Source organism: Montipora foliosa, chromosome 14, assembly GCF_036669935.1.
Source record: "Montipora foliosa isolate CH-2021 chromosome 14, ASM3666993v2, whole genome shotgun sequence".
Taxonomy (NCBI): domain Eukaryota; kingdom Metazoa; phylum Cnidaria; class Anthozoa; order Scleractinia; family Acroporidae; genus Montipora; species Montipora foliosa.
In genome coordinates, this window is record NC_090882.1 from 4944193 (window position 1) to 4961251 (window position 17059).

At 38.6% G+C, this 17059-nt stretch overlaps 2 protein-coding genes across 3 annotated transcripts in view; one reads left to right on the top strand and one right to left on the bottom strand.

Annotated features, from left to right (window-relative positions):
• LOC137985634 (basal body-orientation factor 1-like) overlaps positions 1–6744 on the bottom strand; it is an 18292-nt gene extending 11548 nt beyond the window's left edge. Inside the window, exons 1-7 of the mRNA XM_068833269.1 lie at positions 6407–6744; positions 4944–5066; positions 4241–4364; positions 2960–3025; positions 1570–1632; positions 913–993; positions 310–390 (exon numbers count right to left, since the gene is read on the bottom strand). Of these exons, the coding sequence (XP_068689370.1) occupies positions 310–390; positions 913–993; positions 1570–1632; positions 2960–3025; positions 4241–4364; positions 4944–5066; positions 6407–6462 (594 nt within the window). The 5' untranslated portion in view covers positions 6463–6744. The remainder of the gene's footprint in view (positions 1–309; positions 391–912; positions 994–1569; positions 1633–2959; positions 3026–4240; positions 4365–4943; positions 5067–6406) is intronic.
• A 397-nt stretch (positions 6745–7141) lies between these two features.
• LOC137985635 (IST1 homolog) lies at positions 7142–14185 on the top strand. 2 transcript variants are annotated; one of them, XM_068833272.1, is made up of 10 exons: positions 7142–7189; positions 7295–7369; positions 7599–7675; positions 8088–8191; positions 8277–8364; positions 8959–9042; positions 9572–9685; positions 10528–10734; positions 11752–11848; positions 13531–14185. In XM_068833272.1, the coding sequence occupies exons 1-10, from the start codon at positions 7186–7188 to the stop codon at positions 13728–13730; spliced, it is 1050 nt and encodes a 349-aa protein (XP_068689373.1). In that variant the 5' UTR covers positions 7142–7185; the 3' UTR covers positions 13731–14185. The 2 variants fall into 2 exon arrangements, with proteins under 2 accessions (XP_068689373.1, XP_068689372.1); XM_068833271.1 differs by lacking the exon at positions 7142–7189 and having other exon boundaries at positions 7282–7369; positions 13531–13974.
• Positions 14186–17059: the final 2874 nt, after the last annotated feature.

The following is a 17059-nucleotide window of genomic DNA, read 5'->3' on the forward strand; positions in this document are numbered from 1 at the left end:
CCACTGGGCCACACTGCCTCCTCATTGGCGGTTTGCAACCAATCTCAACAGATGACAATGTTGCAATGTATAATTTCTGGTCGTCGAATTAAAGGACCTAATGAGAGGGATATTTTGTTCTCGTCCACCAACATGGTGGCAATGACATAATGTGAAAACTCCCTATTGGACAACCCTTTGACCAACATTAGGGGCTTTAAATAATTGACAAGAATGTGATGTCTTTTCTTTTTACAAAAACAAAGGGTGGACCTCAGAGTCTTCCAGGATTATTACCAGCCCTTAATTGATTAGGGAAGTCGCTAATACCTTTTCTTCGAAAAACTTATGTTCCATCTGCTGCAAAGTGTCTTTGTGGTATTTTTCCGTCGTGTACATGGTTTCCTTTATCTGCAATGAAAATGAAACTGGTGTTAAAGTTCATTCATAATTCATGGACCCATCCAAGAAAAAAAAACCAATGGAAACATACAGTAGTCATTCAGGTCACAACAAACACTACATATTATTTGATTTTCCCAATAATATTATTTTATGGGAACTCTGTTTTGAGCCTGAGGGAAGAGCGCAAACAGGTGGGAGGTCACCTAGCTGACCCTTGGACCCACTTAAGTACCGCTTACAGTTCCCTAGTACATTGCTAAACAATTTATATTTTTTAGCAACGTACAGGCTGTCTCACTTATGACCATTGGACTGTTTGTCAAAGTATCATAAACATTGGTGTTATTAGGTTTTTCAGTAGATCACAAAATGTTTTACGAGTAGGAGGTGAAAAATGAAGAACATACTGTATACTGTACCATGCGCTAACAAAATGATAGTGAAGCAAAAATTGACTCAGAACATTAATATATAAATTATGGTGATTTGCAGGCAGACCGCTCTTTAATTTTCGCAACTTTGCATTACCTCATCTAGTTCCCGTTGCATTTGTGCTCTTTTTCTTCTGAATTCCTTGACAAGTTTCAGCTCAGATTGCATTAGTTTAACCTGGAATGCCGGTAAAGAACCATCAATCACACACTAAAATTTTGTTTACCGGTAGTACATTTTTAATTAATAGTAAAACTGGATCCACCATAACCCACTTTCCATTCCAAAAACAGTGTGGAAAACACGGAACAAAATTAACTCCTAGTCAGAGGCGGTTTATATAAAGGAAGATTCCCTATTTTAGCCCTAACAATATGCTAGAAGGGGCATAATTTAATGCAATTCTTCATCTTAGACTTACAAATGAGAAAGAACCCATCAGAATAACACTAAAGAAGACTAGCAAACACTTGCCAAAAAACATCAATTTATTAGAATACACAACAGTGAGTCAATTTTTCGGTACTGCCTTGAGTTGTAATATTACACATGTGGGGGGGGGGGGGGTGGAGGTGTGCAGAGCTATTGTTTTTGCTAATTAAACCTATTGATTTGTGGCATTCTCCTAGCCGTCGTTGTCGTTGTCGTTGTCCTTGCTTAAGCTCACTAGTATTACACAGAAGACAACAAATTGAAGACTTGTGTGAGCTGTTCCATACTACAACATGTAGGTACATAATTTATTGTAATCACCTCATTTGTCTTTTCCGCTAGGGATTCTTTGAGTTGGTGAATCTGCTGTGAATATTCATCCACCTAGGGGAAAAGCAAATGTGAACAAAAAAAAAAGACTTTGTCAATTGAAAGTGATATTATAATGGGGAAAATGTTATTTTTTTGTTATTTGTTATTTATTTTTTGTTTGAGCAGGTTGAAGTTTTGGCAGCTATATATTCAGCTGATGTGGACCTGCTATACCCAACCACCCATATACACACAGAGGACAGCCACAACACCAGGAACTTCATCCCCTACTCTTCTCGAATAGTGTGTGGGTTCTTTAACCATGGCTTCTGATAGGATGCGGAAAAAAATTAAAGATTACGCAGAAATTTTTGGCCATATTATGAGGAAACATGCGTTGATTATGCGGAAATTACATCGGATTATGCGGAAATTTAAACAAGTTATAAAACTAATAATTAGGCCCGTCCAATGTATTTACATGCTTACGGTAAATCCGTAATCGAAATTGCAACCAATACAATCGCATTTGTGACTGAATTTTTGCCCTTAGGAGTCACTAATTTGTGACCAGCTTTCACCGTTGAAATAAAAGGGTTAGCAGTTGGGATTTTGCAGCAACTTTTGGTAAAATAAATAAAGCGATAAAAAATTATTTTGTTTCTCGTCATGAATTTTGTTTCAATTTGGAGATAATGGAGCAAAATTGTAACACCTTTGGAGCGCGATCCATTCCCTCGATCATTGACTTAGTTTCTTATAAGTCACGTCATTTGCTGAAGTGTAACTGTTTCTCGTCCAATGGAAAGCATTTGTAGGAACAAAAACTAGTGTCCAGGCTCATTGGCGAAAAGATGCGCGGAAACTGCTTACGATCTTTCTTACGAACTTTCATCTTGCGAACGAAATGGTGTGTTTTCTTCAATGTTCAGGAAAATAAGCGTTTCAAAACAGTCAATTTCTTCGGCTTTTATGTTTTTGAGGATGTTAAGGAGCTGCTTTATCACTAATATCAGGTTTTTCTTCTGTTTTTTGTGGAAAATATCGGAATTATGCGGAAGATGCGGATTTCAGTGAATTATGCGGATCCGCATCGCCGCATCCTGTCAGATGCCATGTTTAACATCCCACAGGGAACTAATGAACATGGAAGTTATTTGTGAGACGGGACCTCCGGCTTATCATCCTTATCCGAGAAGACTTGAAAGTCTAACCATTTGCGGATGTAATTACAAAGGCAGCACTCACTTTCTCCTCAGTTACTTAAAGACCCTGAGTGTTGGTCCGGCCAGAGTCGAACTCACGACCTCCCGTATGGCAGCCCGGTGTTCAACCAACTGAGCCACCAGTGCGCGGTAAAACAACTTGATCTAGGTCCATTGCACATACGTGTACTTACAAGTGCTTGTCGTTCTTTTCTTGCTTCTCGTTTTACTTCTTTAAGGGTTTGCTGAAGTGTGGATACCTGACAAATTACATGCCGATGGTCAAAATAAAAACTTTAAGTTAATATATGATATTATTGTTAATCACTCACTGTGTAAATCCATAAAACAGTATCTTCCCACTTCTTTTAATAGGCTAAGAGATGAATGGATGTTACTACCCCAAAAGCTCTTGCCAAATGCCAATATTGAAAGAGAGAGATTTAAAGAGCTAAAATATTTCCTAAAATTATCCACTCCAGGGACCACTCATGATTGATTAACGTTGGGAGGCTTGTTTATAACATGTTAGATTTAGTGCAGTTTTAAGATCCAGCCAGGATAAGATGGCAAAGGATTTTAAAAAATGCTTAATATGCACTTGTAATGAGGAAAATAAATATTACTATATTTATTACAATTTAAAACGCTACGCAAATTTATTTGAGGGTAGGTGCTTTAGAAGTAGAAAGAGAGGAGGTAGCATTTTCCTCAGCAGCAAGGTCACCATGGCAACTGAGCCACAGTTCACCTCCGAGGCACCTGTAAACACATTACTGAGAAAAACCAGTGTGTGAATGTATATACTTACATAAAAAATATGGGAGGAAGGGATGGAAAGGAAGCAAGCAAGTGAAAAGCAAACTCAAGCCAAAGCACATGGCAATGCCCCTGCAAACTTTCCTGGAGTCTCCCCAAATATCCCAGGCAAATCCGCTGCATTGGCTTGGTTTTAACTTTGCCTGATTATATTTAGCCTAATAATAATAATAATAATAATGATAATAATAATAATAATGATAATAATAATGATAATAATAATTAGTATAAATACACAGGTGATTATACAAAATCGTGTGCTCTCATTGGCTTGCTATCTCGGATTATCAGCCGATAATCACCGTGACAGACAAAATGGCTGCCAGTAGTCATTTTGCCACTGTAAGTGAAGATGATTTCGTGTTGAAATGTTTTTTTTCCTCTTTTTTGAAATAATCACCTGTGTATTTATATTAAAACAATTATTCGCCTCAGGCTCAGTGATAATCGGTGAATATTCACTGATAATCACTTCGCCTTCGGCAAAGAATTTTTAATTATCATTATTATTATAATTATTTAAGTGCTACATGATTGTATATTTTTTACTTTTAATTTGAAACACATAATGGTTGCTGATGATGACCGATGATTGACACTACAGTGTATCAATAACATTGTCAGACAACCATGAAGCTTCATGGCTAATATCATACCTGCTCATCCTTTTTACCATCTTCGGTCTTCAAGTAAGATATAACTTCGAGAGTATCCCTCTCAGTGTTTGACATCTGCATTTGTAGCATGTCATTCTCGTAGACCAAACGCTTCGCATTATCCCTGTAAACAAACAGTCCGCAATTAAAGAAACTTCAACTATACTGAAAATAAAATGTAGGTCATTTTGTTCCTTAGGTTAATTTGCAACCAAACTAGGTCATTTTGTTTTAAACTTGGTCAACTTGTTTCAACCTAGATGACAAGTTGTTTCAACCTACCAGTACATGTAGGTCAATTTGGGGAAGATACAAAACACAGGTCAAAGGTTAGGGTTAGGGTTTGTTTACCAATTCAGATAGTATCCTAAACATTCATTAAACCTAACCTTAAGCCTAATTAGACCTAAACAAAAGTTATTAATTTAGGCCTAATGTTAGCAATTCTAAATGGCTAGCCTGGGGGTTGTTTGGTAAACATATTAAATACAATGACCTGTGAGGTATGTTTTGTAACTGCCCCAAACTGACCTACAATCACATGTTGCACATTAACATTTTAAGTCTACAGTTAATTTACATGTAGAGTTTATAAAATTCGCAATCCAAAGCTAGTAGAGTGAAGGTCGCACATGGTGTATTATGTTTCTCCTTCTAGTTGACCAATTAATCATAACTTTTCAAACAAGTTAATAGCAAGTACCTGTATTCCTGACGAGATTTTTCCAACGCCTCCAATTTAGTTTCCCATAGCTTGGCATTAGCAATAGCATCTTTCAGAACAGATTCCTTCTTGGACTTCTTTCCTTCTTTTTTGCCTTTCTTCCTGGACAAAAATGGGACAAAAATGATATTAATCCCAAACCCCAACTAATCCTCAGAACGTAAATCTGATGCAGAACTGAACAGTGGTTAACAAAATGAGTTATGACTTTCACTATTTTACTGGCTTGTTTTGCTCTAGTCTTGGTTGTTGCTAAACAATGACCAGTTAAGTAGTAGTAGTACTGTGTGTAATTGTCGCTGTGGTGCAAAACCCAGCTTCAGGCCAATACATGTAAATTGTCACCCTTTCACGTTAGGAAAACGACTTGTTGGCTTAATAACAGGTTACCATACTTATAACCCAGGTCTGGTCTAAAGATCCTTAATGAGTGACTGTCAACCGTCAGCTGTGCGCTTTAGCTTTCTGTCCAATGAATCAAATATCAAAATGATGATTAATCTTCACTCTTTCTCTACAATTTTTTGCTGCTAACGAGGAGAACCTACAATTGCATGTAATTACAAATCAGGAGGTTTTATCACAAGTGAGCATCTTGTTCATTTTACAATGTGTGCATCTCAAAGTGCCTAATTTCTCAGATTTTGAATTTCAACATAACCAGTTATTGCAGTTTTACGAGTCACTGTGCATTAAAAAACACTTGACTTAACTGGAAATTAATGGAGCAAAATATGGCAAATTTTGAACTACATATAAATTAGACTGCAAAACAACTGCATTTTTGCATTGGACGAATGCGTCTTTTCAAGCAAAAGGGCTGGTTTGAGGGTGAAAACGAAGAGTGAGTCTGTTTAATGCAAATGCCCTTATCTATGTTACGCCCGAGGAAGGGGGGTCGGGCATGTGGTGGGGATTTTGACATTTTCATCAAAAAAATTTCAAATTCCCGCCCCCCCCCGGGACAAAACAATTGATCAAAATCCTCACCTAGCGGCAAGTGAAGATGGTCAAATGTCCTTCGTATAATCAAAATCGTTACCATGGGGACATCACCCACGATCGAAATCCCTACCCTGGGGACAGACCTCACTATTATAAAACTCCCATCGTTAGCCCGACCCTCCCCCGGGCTTAACATTGATGGGTGCATATTAAACTTTGCAGTCTACATGTACAACGAGTTCTGTGCTGAAATTATTTTAAAAGTTACCATGTTAAACAACTTCGGCTCGAAGAGGATAAAGGCAGTGTGGTAATAAGAACCGTCTCCAATAGTCACACAAACTAACCTTAGCTAGCGGAGATATGTATATAATCAGCTTTTATTTAAACTTATGTACTTTTAGCTTATTGACTTTTGTCTAAAAAAAAGTTTAGGTGTTAACGAAGAACATCAACGATTAATTCACAATAATTCACTCCTTTAACATAACACCTACCCTCCTTTCTTGGCTTTTCCGCTTGCTTTACCTTTCTTGCCCTTTTTCGGGGGCATTTTCTTCAAAAAACGTTTGCAAGAATTAACTCCTCGGCGATCTTTAAAATGGCCGACAACTCGGTGCTTTCGTTTCTAGGCAACGTTTGTTTACAACATGAACGGTTAATCGAATTAGACACCACTCTCCCACAAATTCATCATTCATTTTCCCGGCAAAGGGATAGCTCTGTTGGTTATTCTCTTCATGATTGTCTGAGGTCAGATGACATTTGTTATTTGCCAACGAAGAGAGAATTACTACTATATGAGTAACTACACCGGACCACTATATGAGTGCCTACACCAAGTAGTTACCAACCAAACCTCTTTAGCACTGAATATTACCACTCCCCGCCACTCCCCTAAAAGTTGAAGACACTCTAACTCCTCCTGTACCCCTCCCCTAAAAATATGACAGCATACTGCCTCGATGTGACGTCTCAAAATCTTATTCCTCCAAAGGTGGGCTAGTAAACAAGGAAGAAGGCTTCGCTTGATTATTTCTAGTCTTCTCTCTCTTTTTCTTTTCTTCCCTTTCTCTTTTTTGTCTTTCTTCAGGGAATCTAATCTCCAACTTGAGTGTCTTTTAGCACTGATTTAAATCCCAGATTTTACATTAGAGCATATCTCCCCTAGCGAAGAAAAGTCTTCTCCTCTCTAGGGAGTAGAAAGTCAAATCCCCCTTCACTGCTAAAAACAGAAACATTACGTATTTGAACATGGCGGAATGAGTGCGTGAGAATGGGTTGGTATATTTAGATGTGATCAAAGTTGTTTCGTTTAGTTTTTATTCGATTTGAAGCGTGCTTGTTGTAATTTTAACTTTATTCCCTCAACATGCTCGGTTCAGGATTTAACAAGCAGAAACTTAAGGTCAATTTGAAGTTGGCCATTAACCGACTCAAGTTGTTGGAGAAAAAAAAAAGTGAGTACAACATATTGCTGTACTTCAAATTTCGTAATAATTATTGCTGTTCTGTCTTTCCAAGCGTCTTGAACCTCACTGTAAATTAGGTGGAAGAGAAGTATGGTCTTACTAAAATGTCGCAGTTTGGAAGGGAAAGGATTTGCTCTAAGCGTCACATGTATAATGATTATTTTTTGCATGCATAATGTAATCTTAACCGCCATCTCAACACTGGTCTTGTACACAGCTGAATTAGCACAGAAAGCAAGGAAAGAAATCGCTGACTATGTCAATAATGGGAAAGAAGAGCGTGCCAGAATTAGGGTAAGTTCTATGCGTAAATCAAAGGCTACCAACGTTAACTGTAACCCACTCTGAATTGAAAAGCTGTTTTGTCTTCAAGTACAACTGTAACTAGCAAAAATAATTAATTTCTCTGAGCCTAGTCTGCCAACTGCTACCTCAACCTTACAAACGACTGTTCAAGGCAACAACACTACCAAAAGAAGAGGGAAACAATAGTCAAGTTTCACTGAAAATAGATGAAAATATAATTAAGTGTTAGCTAGAAATATTAACTTAATATTGAAACAATAATTACCAATAAAATCTCTGAATCTGAAGAAAATGCTGTGTGTCTTTCTGTCTGGTATTATTATTATTATTCTTTAATATTTTCATGTGCCGTTGCCATTGTGGCTGTCCCTGGTGAAACATCTTGTTGTTTTGTGATTAGGTTGAGCATATTATCCGCGAGGACTACCTTGTTGAAGCCATGGAGATGTTAGAATTGTATTGTGACCTACTGTTGGCCAGATTTGGTTTGATTGAAACACAGCAGTGAGTGAAACATTCTGATTAATTTTATAAATAGATTAAAGTACTGTACAATACAAAGGCAGCTTTTCGTTTTTACTTTGATTAGGTACTGTGATGAAGGAATGATTGAAGCTGTTACAAGCCTTATCTGGGTGGCACCCCGTCTTCAGTCAGATGTCCAGGAATTGAGGATTGTAAGCACTCTATGAATTGACCTGGGAAACCTTTCATACACTGTAACATCACTCAATGATAGCTGTAATTTAATGCCACTTGTTCGCACGCCTTGATGATCTGTATGAAACTTGGTTGAGAGTAATGTACGTTTTTGCGTGAAGGGTCACAACTTTTCCAATGACAGAGGTACTGTTGCTGTGAATTGGCTGCAGCAAATTCTCACAACTTTGTATTTTACATACAAAGTTTCATCTTAGCCTACCTTCTAACCACTTTCTATTAAGAAAAATTGTGATTGCACCCAGTTTGTTTCCGAGACAGTTAATAACCATTTAAAAACAAAATATAGGGTTTTTTTTGGACGGCTCTCCTGTTGCTGTGGTAACTTACATGTATTGTGCCACAATATTGAGTTCATTTTGGTAAGCAATTATTGTACAATGTAAGTTGTTTCGCGTGGTAACATAACATAGCTGTTAGGTGGTTATTAGTGTTGTGGAGTCCATCCTTCTAAATGGCACAGTTACTTAAAGTGGTGGAACTGGTTTTTATGTCTTGTGTTGATGTCACAATCACAGGAATGCCAAGTGTTGTTTTGTTCTTTGAAACAGGTTGCTGAACAGCTTGGCTTAAAGTATGGCAAGAAATTTGCTCACGAAGCCAGCGTCAATTCCAATGAAACTGCAAATCAGAGAGTAAGTCCATTTCACTCTAAGGAGGTTGTCAATGGTGAAGATACTGTACCTCCTACACTGATCTATTTTTGTATCAATTGAAAGGACTATGGTCTAGTATAAGACCATAGATTATTTGTTTACAAGGAAATTGCCAAAATTAGGAAGTAGGTCACTAATGTGTGGTGACAATACACTTGGAAAATTTCCTCCAAAACCAGTTTTAATTATGATGGTTTCATTCCTTACTATTATAAATTATCATATTTGAAAACCCCATTCAAACTGTGGTATTTCAGTTACTGAGATTTTACCAGCTGTATGCTTTCCTGTGGTAACTTTGGGGTCTGACTGTATATTAAGCGTCTTGCCACACAATTACTGAGGGAATTTCTAAAGGAGGTGATTGGCTGCGATGATGAAAAGAGGTCAATACTTTCAGTTAGCACTGGAAAAAGGTCAATACTTTCAGGCAGTACATAACTTAGTATTATTCAAAAAAGACATGATATAAATTTGTTGTAACGTATTTTTTCTTTACCTCTGACAGCTGATTCTAAAGCTGAGCCCCAACCCACCACCAAAATCATTAGTGGAGAATTACTTGGTAGAAATTGCACGAAGTCATAATGTGGCGTTCAGACCTGATCCTGCTGTTTTAGGAGTAGGTATCCAGTAAATAATTGTATTGTTTGTTCATAAACCGTTTTCTTCATTCATTCTTTCATTCATGTGAAGTCTTTATTATTTTATGAAGGTTGCACTTAATAGCCATCGGCTGATAAACTTGTGGTCCTTGATCAGTCCAGACTTCTGTGTGAGATCTTTAATGTCCTTCAGAATTTTATGAACTGGGATTGTGAGACAGGCTCTCACAATCTTTATCCTAGAAGACTTGAAAGTCTTACCATTTGCAGATGTAATCCCAAAGGCAGCACTGTCTTCTCAGCTATTTTAAGACCCTGATTGTACATGTAGGTCTGGCTAGTCCTTGTCCGAGAAAACTTGAAAGTTTAACCAGTTGCAGAGAGCACTCATATCCCACTAATGTGACCCTGGTTCGGTTCCTGGACCCGATGCCTTAAGTGGGTTGAGTTTGTGTTGGTTTTCTACTATGCGCCAAGGGTTTTTCCTTGGATCCTCTGGTTTTCCCCCCTCAGCAAAAACCAGCATACAGCTTATTCCAGCTGGCTGTAAGCTGCTCCAAGGTCACACTTGGACCATAAAGCAACAGCCAGAGGCGCCACAGTATGCTTTCGGTTCGACCTTGTCGAGCTGCGTTGTTGCTGTACTTTCAACAGTGATTAGCATGACAATAATTATTTTTATTATAAAGCCAGCACTTTCTCCTCAGTTATTTTAATACCCCGAGTATTGGTCCGACCGGAGTGAAACGCACAAGCTCCTGAATGGCTCAACCAACTGAGCCACCAGTGCATGGTTTGTTGAATGGGGTATTGGTAAAAATCAAAGAGAGTGCATCGCTATTGTTAATATTTTTTCTAGGATGATGAAATGCCAGTCTACGATGATGCCAACATACCACATGGAGGGAACAGTTCTGGCAAGGGTGGAGGTATTGGTGGTGGCGGCGGTGGAGGAGGAGGTAAAATTGGCTTTGAAGCCTTTGAATCAGGATATCCACCTTCTAGTATGCCGGCCATGCCACCAGATCCTGGGCATTATACAGATTTGAGTTTCCGCCCAACACATGTAAGTGTTTCATTTCAAGACAAGCTTAATACATAAGTCTATTGCTGGGGGTGTGATTATAGTCAGATTGAGAAAACCAAGCATGCTGGTGGGGTCCCGGTGAGATTAATGAAGGAAATTATCACTTACTGGTGAGATAAAATTTCCTGATTTGTAAATGGCTTCTCCTTACTAGTGCCAAAGCAAATGTATGGAGAACAGTTGAGAGAATTACTGTAGACTTCTGATATTTGGACTTGGTATTCTCTAGGATCATAATTATCCCATTCTGCCCATCTTCATTTGTATCTGCCAGTGAATGCTCAGTACAATATTATTTTCATCTCTTGGCAAAGTCACATTGTGGCTGTTTTCAACTTGCATGGGTCTATCACACACCATAAGCCTTTTTGAAACATCACTGCAAAGGCTAGGCTCGATTTCCAGCCGTTTTGGGAATGTGGTGAACATCCTCCTCCCAATGAACAGCTGGATCACTGATCCACGTCGTTTGTCCATGACATACACTGTAGCACTGTAGTACTTGGCAGGCAGGCAACTTTCTGATTGGTGGAAAATGCAATTGGCTGGACCAGTGATCCAGCCGTGGTGTTCGTGGAGGAACACAGGTGCACAAAACGGCTGGTCAATCGAGCCTATGCAAAGGCTGGCAAAATTTACAAGTAGCTGGACTACACCTCAGGGAGCCTGGTGGCCTACTCTAGTTTCAGTTTTTTAATGTCCCTCTGAGTTTATGAACAATGGTTGTACATGTAACAGGCTGACACTTATCAAGTATAATATTGCTACTTGCACAGTCTACCCCCTTTGTTATCTCGTTGGCACCCATTCTTACACCTGGATGGAAAGAAACAAAGAGAGTGGAACAAATTTTCACACTATATATATATTTTAATAATTATAATAATTGTTTAATTTGTTAATTTAATTATATTAAATTAATTTTCAATTATATATATTATTCTTCCCTATACATGTATACTTTCTAGTAAGTAAATTTTTTTCATTTCCTCTCAGCAAAGCAATCCGATGTATACCAACCCAAATCCTCCTGCGTCCTTACCTCCCTACCCTGGACCAATGAACAGCCATAATGCTGGGCCACCACCAACAGGTGATGTTCTATCTTATACTACTGATAATTATTTCATGCAACAGAGGTTTCAATAGGCACTGACAGCCGACTAACCAAGCGTGAGGGCCGTGCTGGGGAATATTGGTCCAAGTTCATGACAGTACGAAGCGAGCACAGTGAGGTCTGTTCAAAGACAACGGAGGGCCAATATTCCCTGGTAAGGTCCCGATCAAGTGAGGTTAGTAAGTTGTTTTGAGTGATCCGACACTTTTCCTCCACTTGGTGAATGTTCATAATCTTCGTCTTCCATCAGTGATTTTTGTGAACTGTTGTCATGAAAAAGAACTTAAAACTTTTCATATTTCCTCAACTTGAATTTCCCGGGAGAGAGAGAAAAACTACAGAAACGGACCGTTTCCATGCTAATGGTCCGTACTGTAAAATCCCAACCGAAAACAAGCCAATCAGAGTGATCCATTTAGCCTGACAATTGCTTGCCATTAACAACGAACACAAATTCTTTCAAACCTAAGATTAAAATCAATTTTTACAATGACAATAGCCGGTTACTCACCTTTTGCACTCCAGGAAAGACTGGCGGCTTTTTTCTTAGGTATCATCATTATTCTCATTTGTTAAACAAGCCTAGTTTATTGGCGAGTTGAGCTTGTGAACTAGGGATCAGAAGGTTATGGGTTCGACTCCTGAGAAGAAGCACTCGGATTTGTTCCGACTATCCCCAAGTCACCGGAAACAAACTAACTTAGAGAAATTTTAAAAAGAGCTTGAAACTTTCCTTTTTGCAATGGTGTTTGGTTAAAATCACTAATAAAATAAGTCTTTTATTATGATATTAGGGATATATATTTTTTAAATAATAGATTATAATTTTTTTTAAATACTAGTTTTTAAATAAATAATTTAAATTTTGTTTTTGTTTTTTTGCTTTTGTACATTTAGGTCTTTGTCATGTTTAATTGTACTTATAGCGCCTTTATAAAATATTTATAGTTTTTGGCACGTCTTAATTATCCTTATTGTTATTATTAGTGTTTGTCTCTATTAAGGTGGAGCAAACCAGTTCCAACACTTTCAAGTAACGTTTCTTCGTAGGTTTTGCGCTACAATGCTGTGTCACGTATTAGCAATGTTATGGTACCATAAGAAACGCCAATTATCGCTGAACAAGATGTGGTCATTATAGTGATGTGATAAGTCGCCATGGTAATGGGAAAGCCATGTAATAAAACCCTTTATTTTGCCTTTTGTTGCTGATGTCTCAAAAATAAATTCTGTACAGCAGAATCAGAGCCACCTTAAATCTGTGATTTTTTTAAAAGTGGCTCTCATTCTTTAGTACAGAAATTTTTTTAACTTTGCAGAAAGTTTCATTTTAGCCTTCTGATCTCTTTCCAGCAATAAAAAATTGGGGTCACCGAGTTTGTTTTTGAGATATGAGCAACTGAAGGAAAAATAAAGGCCGTTTTTGCTGGGTTTTTTCCGCTGCCAAGGTAACAGATTACGTCACCATAATGATGGAATCTTGTTTGGAAATAATCGGTATTTCATATGGTACCATAACATTGCTGTTACGTGATACAGTGTGTAGTGCCAATCCTTCTAAAGAGGTTGGCTTTTCAAAGTGTTGAAACCGGTCTGGGCCACCTTAAAAGGCTTTGAATAGTTGTCAGGATAAATCCGGGGTTCTTTTTTTGGGCCAGGTCCCCTCCAGAAACCCCTACCTCCGAGTGCACCTCCGCCACGCCCATCTTCGGGACCCAGTTTTCCAGATCTCCCCGCGGTACCCACAGATCTGCCAAATTTACCGGACAGTGTACCAGGAGGAAACAGTGCTGGGGGCGAAGATGTGGATTTCGATGACCTCACGCGACGCTTTGAGGACCTCAAAAAGAAAAAGTAACCCTAGATCAGCTTTTGCGGATGCGTGTCATATTCTTTGGAATTGCGGACTTTTGATGCATTTTGGTAAAGTAAAAATTGGAGCGGACAAAGTGAAACGGATCTGATAAACCTCTTCTGCCGTGTAAATACACTTTTTTGCCGTAATAGATATCCGGGAGCTTAATGGTAGGGGCTGTGTCACGAGGGTGCAGTCGATTTTGTGTAGTTTACCAATTTTAAATAAACCGCCCCTCAGTGCTCGCCGTGCAACTTCGCGTTAACCCAGAAATTACTTTTAAGTATTACAGCTAAAAAAATGTCTGCGGAGCATAGATAATTCAAGTTACATTGAAACAATAGCGATGAACTTTGAAAAACTCCGATTCCAATCCATTTTCAGCTTCTTTACTTTTGCCCATCCTTGCTTCCTGTTGTATTTGCTGTTTTCAGGTGATAAAACCTTCCTTCAATGTTTTAAGTAGTTATTTTTACATTTTGCTTGAGGTGGGTGCCATTTCCCAGTCGTTGAATCTGACTAAATGTGAGACACAGCCCCTTTTAAGACGCTGTTACACTCACTCATTAAGCGAATTCAGCGTTTCAAAAAAAACGTGCGAGCGTCGGGATAAAAGCAAGCAAGAATATATAATGGCATTTTTTTACAGCTATTACCATAACAATTATATGCTTGTTCTTGAAACTCCGAACTGGCAAATAGGGAACTTTAGCAAACATCAACGGTTACGGCAACAAGAACGTCACAAATTTTCATATTTAGTGGGTAAAAACAAAAGCTTTGCACGCCCTGCACGTGCGTTTTTCACTTATGTCCATTTCGTTGCTGTCGTCTGAAAAACAACAACGTGACATTGCAAAATTTGAGGTTTTATGAAGATCGTCAACACTTGAGGAAAAATTTTCATTTTCTCCCCTGAATTAAGCGCCGTTCCGACCAGTGTCATTTTTGAGGAACTACCACACCCATGTCATGTTAAAAGGTGAAATAGTCACTAAAGGCGGCGAAAGACGAGATACAAAAACCCTCACCTTGTCGCGCAACATTGTTTCGTTGGAAGTTTTGGTCGATTTGCCGGTGTTTCGCGTTTTTCACCTTGCGTGATCAACTTGACCCGCAACAGAAACATTTGTTGCGGGTTGAAGAAATGCAGGGCGCTGATTGGTTGATTTGCTAGTACACAAGCACATTTGTTGCGCAGCAAGTTGTGAGCTTGATGAAAAACGAGCGACAAAGCCAAAATTTGTTGCTCAGAGTAGACCCGCGCTCTACTTTTCGCAATAACTTTCTTCAACCCGCAACAAATGTTTTTGTTGCGCGACAAGTTGATCATGCAAGGTGAAAAACGGGAGACATCGGCCCAAACTTGCAACGAAACAATGTTACGCGCCAAGTTGAGGGTTTTTGTATCTCGTATTTCGCCGCCTTACAATATCGCGAATTTATATTTTGAGATGATGTTCTCGTTGCCGTCGTCGTTGACTTTTTCGTGCGACTTGTGTCGCAACTTTGTCGAGACAAGAGTTGAACGTTCTTTTCGAAAAAAGTTTCTCGTCGGGAAACATTTCTTGCAGCCTATCTCGTTTTCGATGGTTACTCGAGGAAAAGAAATCCCACGAACGAATTGCGGTTGTTTCGCGCGATAGCCAATTTGCTGCCCGAAATGATAGTCGGTTCGCCCGAACTGAGAAGTGTTTTACAGGACTATCCACAATTTTATTTCTTTTCCGTCCCGTGCAAACCGAGAACGTGCGATGGCCAAATTTAGGGTTTTGTGGACAGGCAGCTTATATCAAACAAATTTTTGCATTATCTCGTGTAACTGAACTGCTTTTCATACAAGTGACTAAATTTCAAATCCTGGTCCCAAGTATTAGCACAAAACGGCAACGTTGGATTTTCTCCCTTATTTTGGACTCCCATTCTCCTACTTCAGTTAGCGAGTAGTTCGGTTTCCTCGTAGAGGTTGAATGAAGCGGAACAATCCCGAAAAAGTTTGAAAAACACGATCCCGCAATTTTGAATGGCGTTTTCGTTGGCATGTCCATCGCAGATCTTAAGGTCATTTTTTTATCCAATCAAATAGCTGTGTTTTGCAGATGACGTCCAAGAAACTTGCCACATGTTAGCAGGTCTAGCACGATTATTTTTCCTCATTTCACATTTTTGCGAGAACCCATAAAATAAAAGTAATCTCCTTTACTTTTGTGATGGTAGCTTTGACCATTACATTTAAAGGAGGCTCGAAATAGTTTCTCCTTTTTTCAAACAAATAAACATATTCTGTGCTTAGGTACAGTTAGGGTAATCATATTAAGACGAAATCTGGCAAGGGTATTAAGTACCCATCATAGATTTCTCACATCACTTTTTCCTCCAAAATGACGTTACCATGGCAACTATATAAGGCATTTCTTTGAGCCTTAAAATCAAGATATATTGTCTTTTTTGAAAAAAACGGGACGGTGAAATCTTCCCATTCAGCGTCGCCAGCTAATGTTAGAAATAATCACTAAAATATTTAACATTCGACAAATTTGTCGGTCAGTTTTTCAGAAAAATCACTTTTTTTGAAATGTGTCTAATCTTTGTTTTTTCACTTAAAGAATTTTTTTTAAAATTTGAAAGACAAACGCTTTAACTTAATCTAAGCTAACACGCAAAAAATGAAAAAAAAAAACACTGTCGGAAAGCAGAGATATAAACGAGTAAAGTTCCAAAATCAGGAAAAATGAGGGGGTTACGAGAGCAGCATTTACGCATGCGTCACCCGCTCATTCGAGTGCTCACGCGATTGGAGCTGGTCACTTAAATCCGTTTGTGTTGGCCTGTATCAAACCGTTAGTGTACAATTTTCGTTGTTTTCGTGAATAGGAGATGTCTATTTATATTCCATATATATAGGAATTAGAAGAAAGGTGAGCGAAATTAGCCGAATTTGTTTATTTCTAGTGACCCATTTTCAATCATGAGCTGACGCGAGCAGCTTTTAGAGTTGCGTGTGTGGCTTACGCGCGCGCGCTCAGCTGAAAACCCTTTCGAGACTTTAAATAACGCGAATTGGCGTAGCCAAAGCGTGCGTGACAAAGAAATTCGCGCGCGCAACGCCGAAGAGACTCGCTTTTCAATTTGCGTTGAGATTTCTCGGGTGGCTAATTTTTTGGTTTTGCTTTTTTCTCTACTCGTTCGACAGATAATTAATATTTCGTGAGACGTTTGAGCTTTTAACGAATTGCACTTTTAATTAATCATGGCTCGTTATAATTGTAGGTTAGTGATCGACGTGTAACCGAATTGAAGAAACAAATAAAACTCACTTTTCTCAAATCACT

Bases quoted from the DNA above. Each gene is read 5' to 3' on its own strand.
- LOC137985635 (XM_068833271.1), top strand. From the start codon at position 7,282: ATGCTCGGTTCAGGATTTAACAAGCAGAAACTTAAGGTCAATTTGAAG. The intron at 9,043-9,571 runs GTAAGTCCATTT...TACCTCTGACAG, and splicing joins ATGAAACTGCAAATCAGAGA to CTGATTCTAAAGCTGAGCCC. The intron at 9,686-10,527 runs GTAGGTATCCAG...TATTTTTTCTAG, and splicing joins CTGATCCTGCTGTTTTAGGA to GATGATGAAATGCCAGTCTA.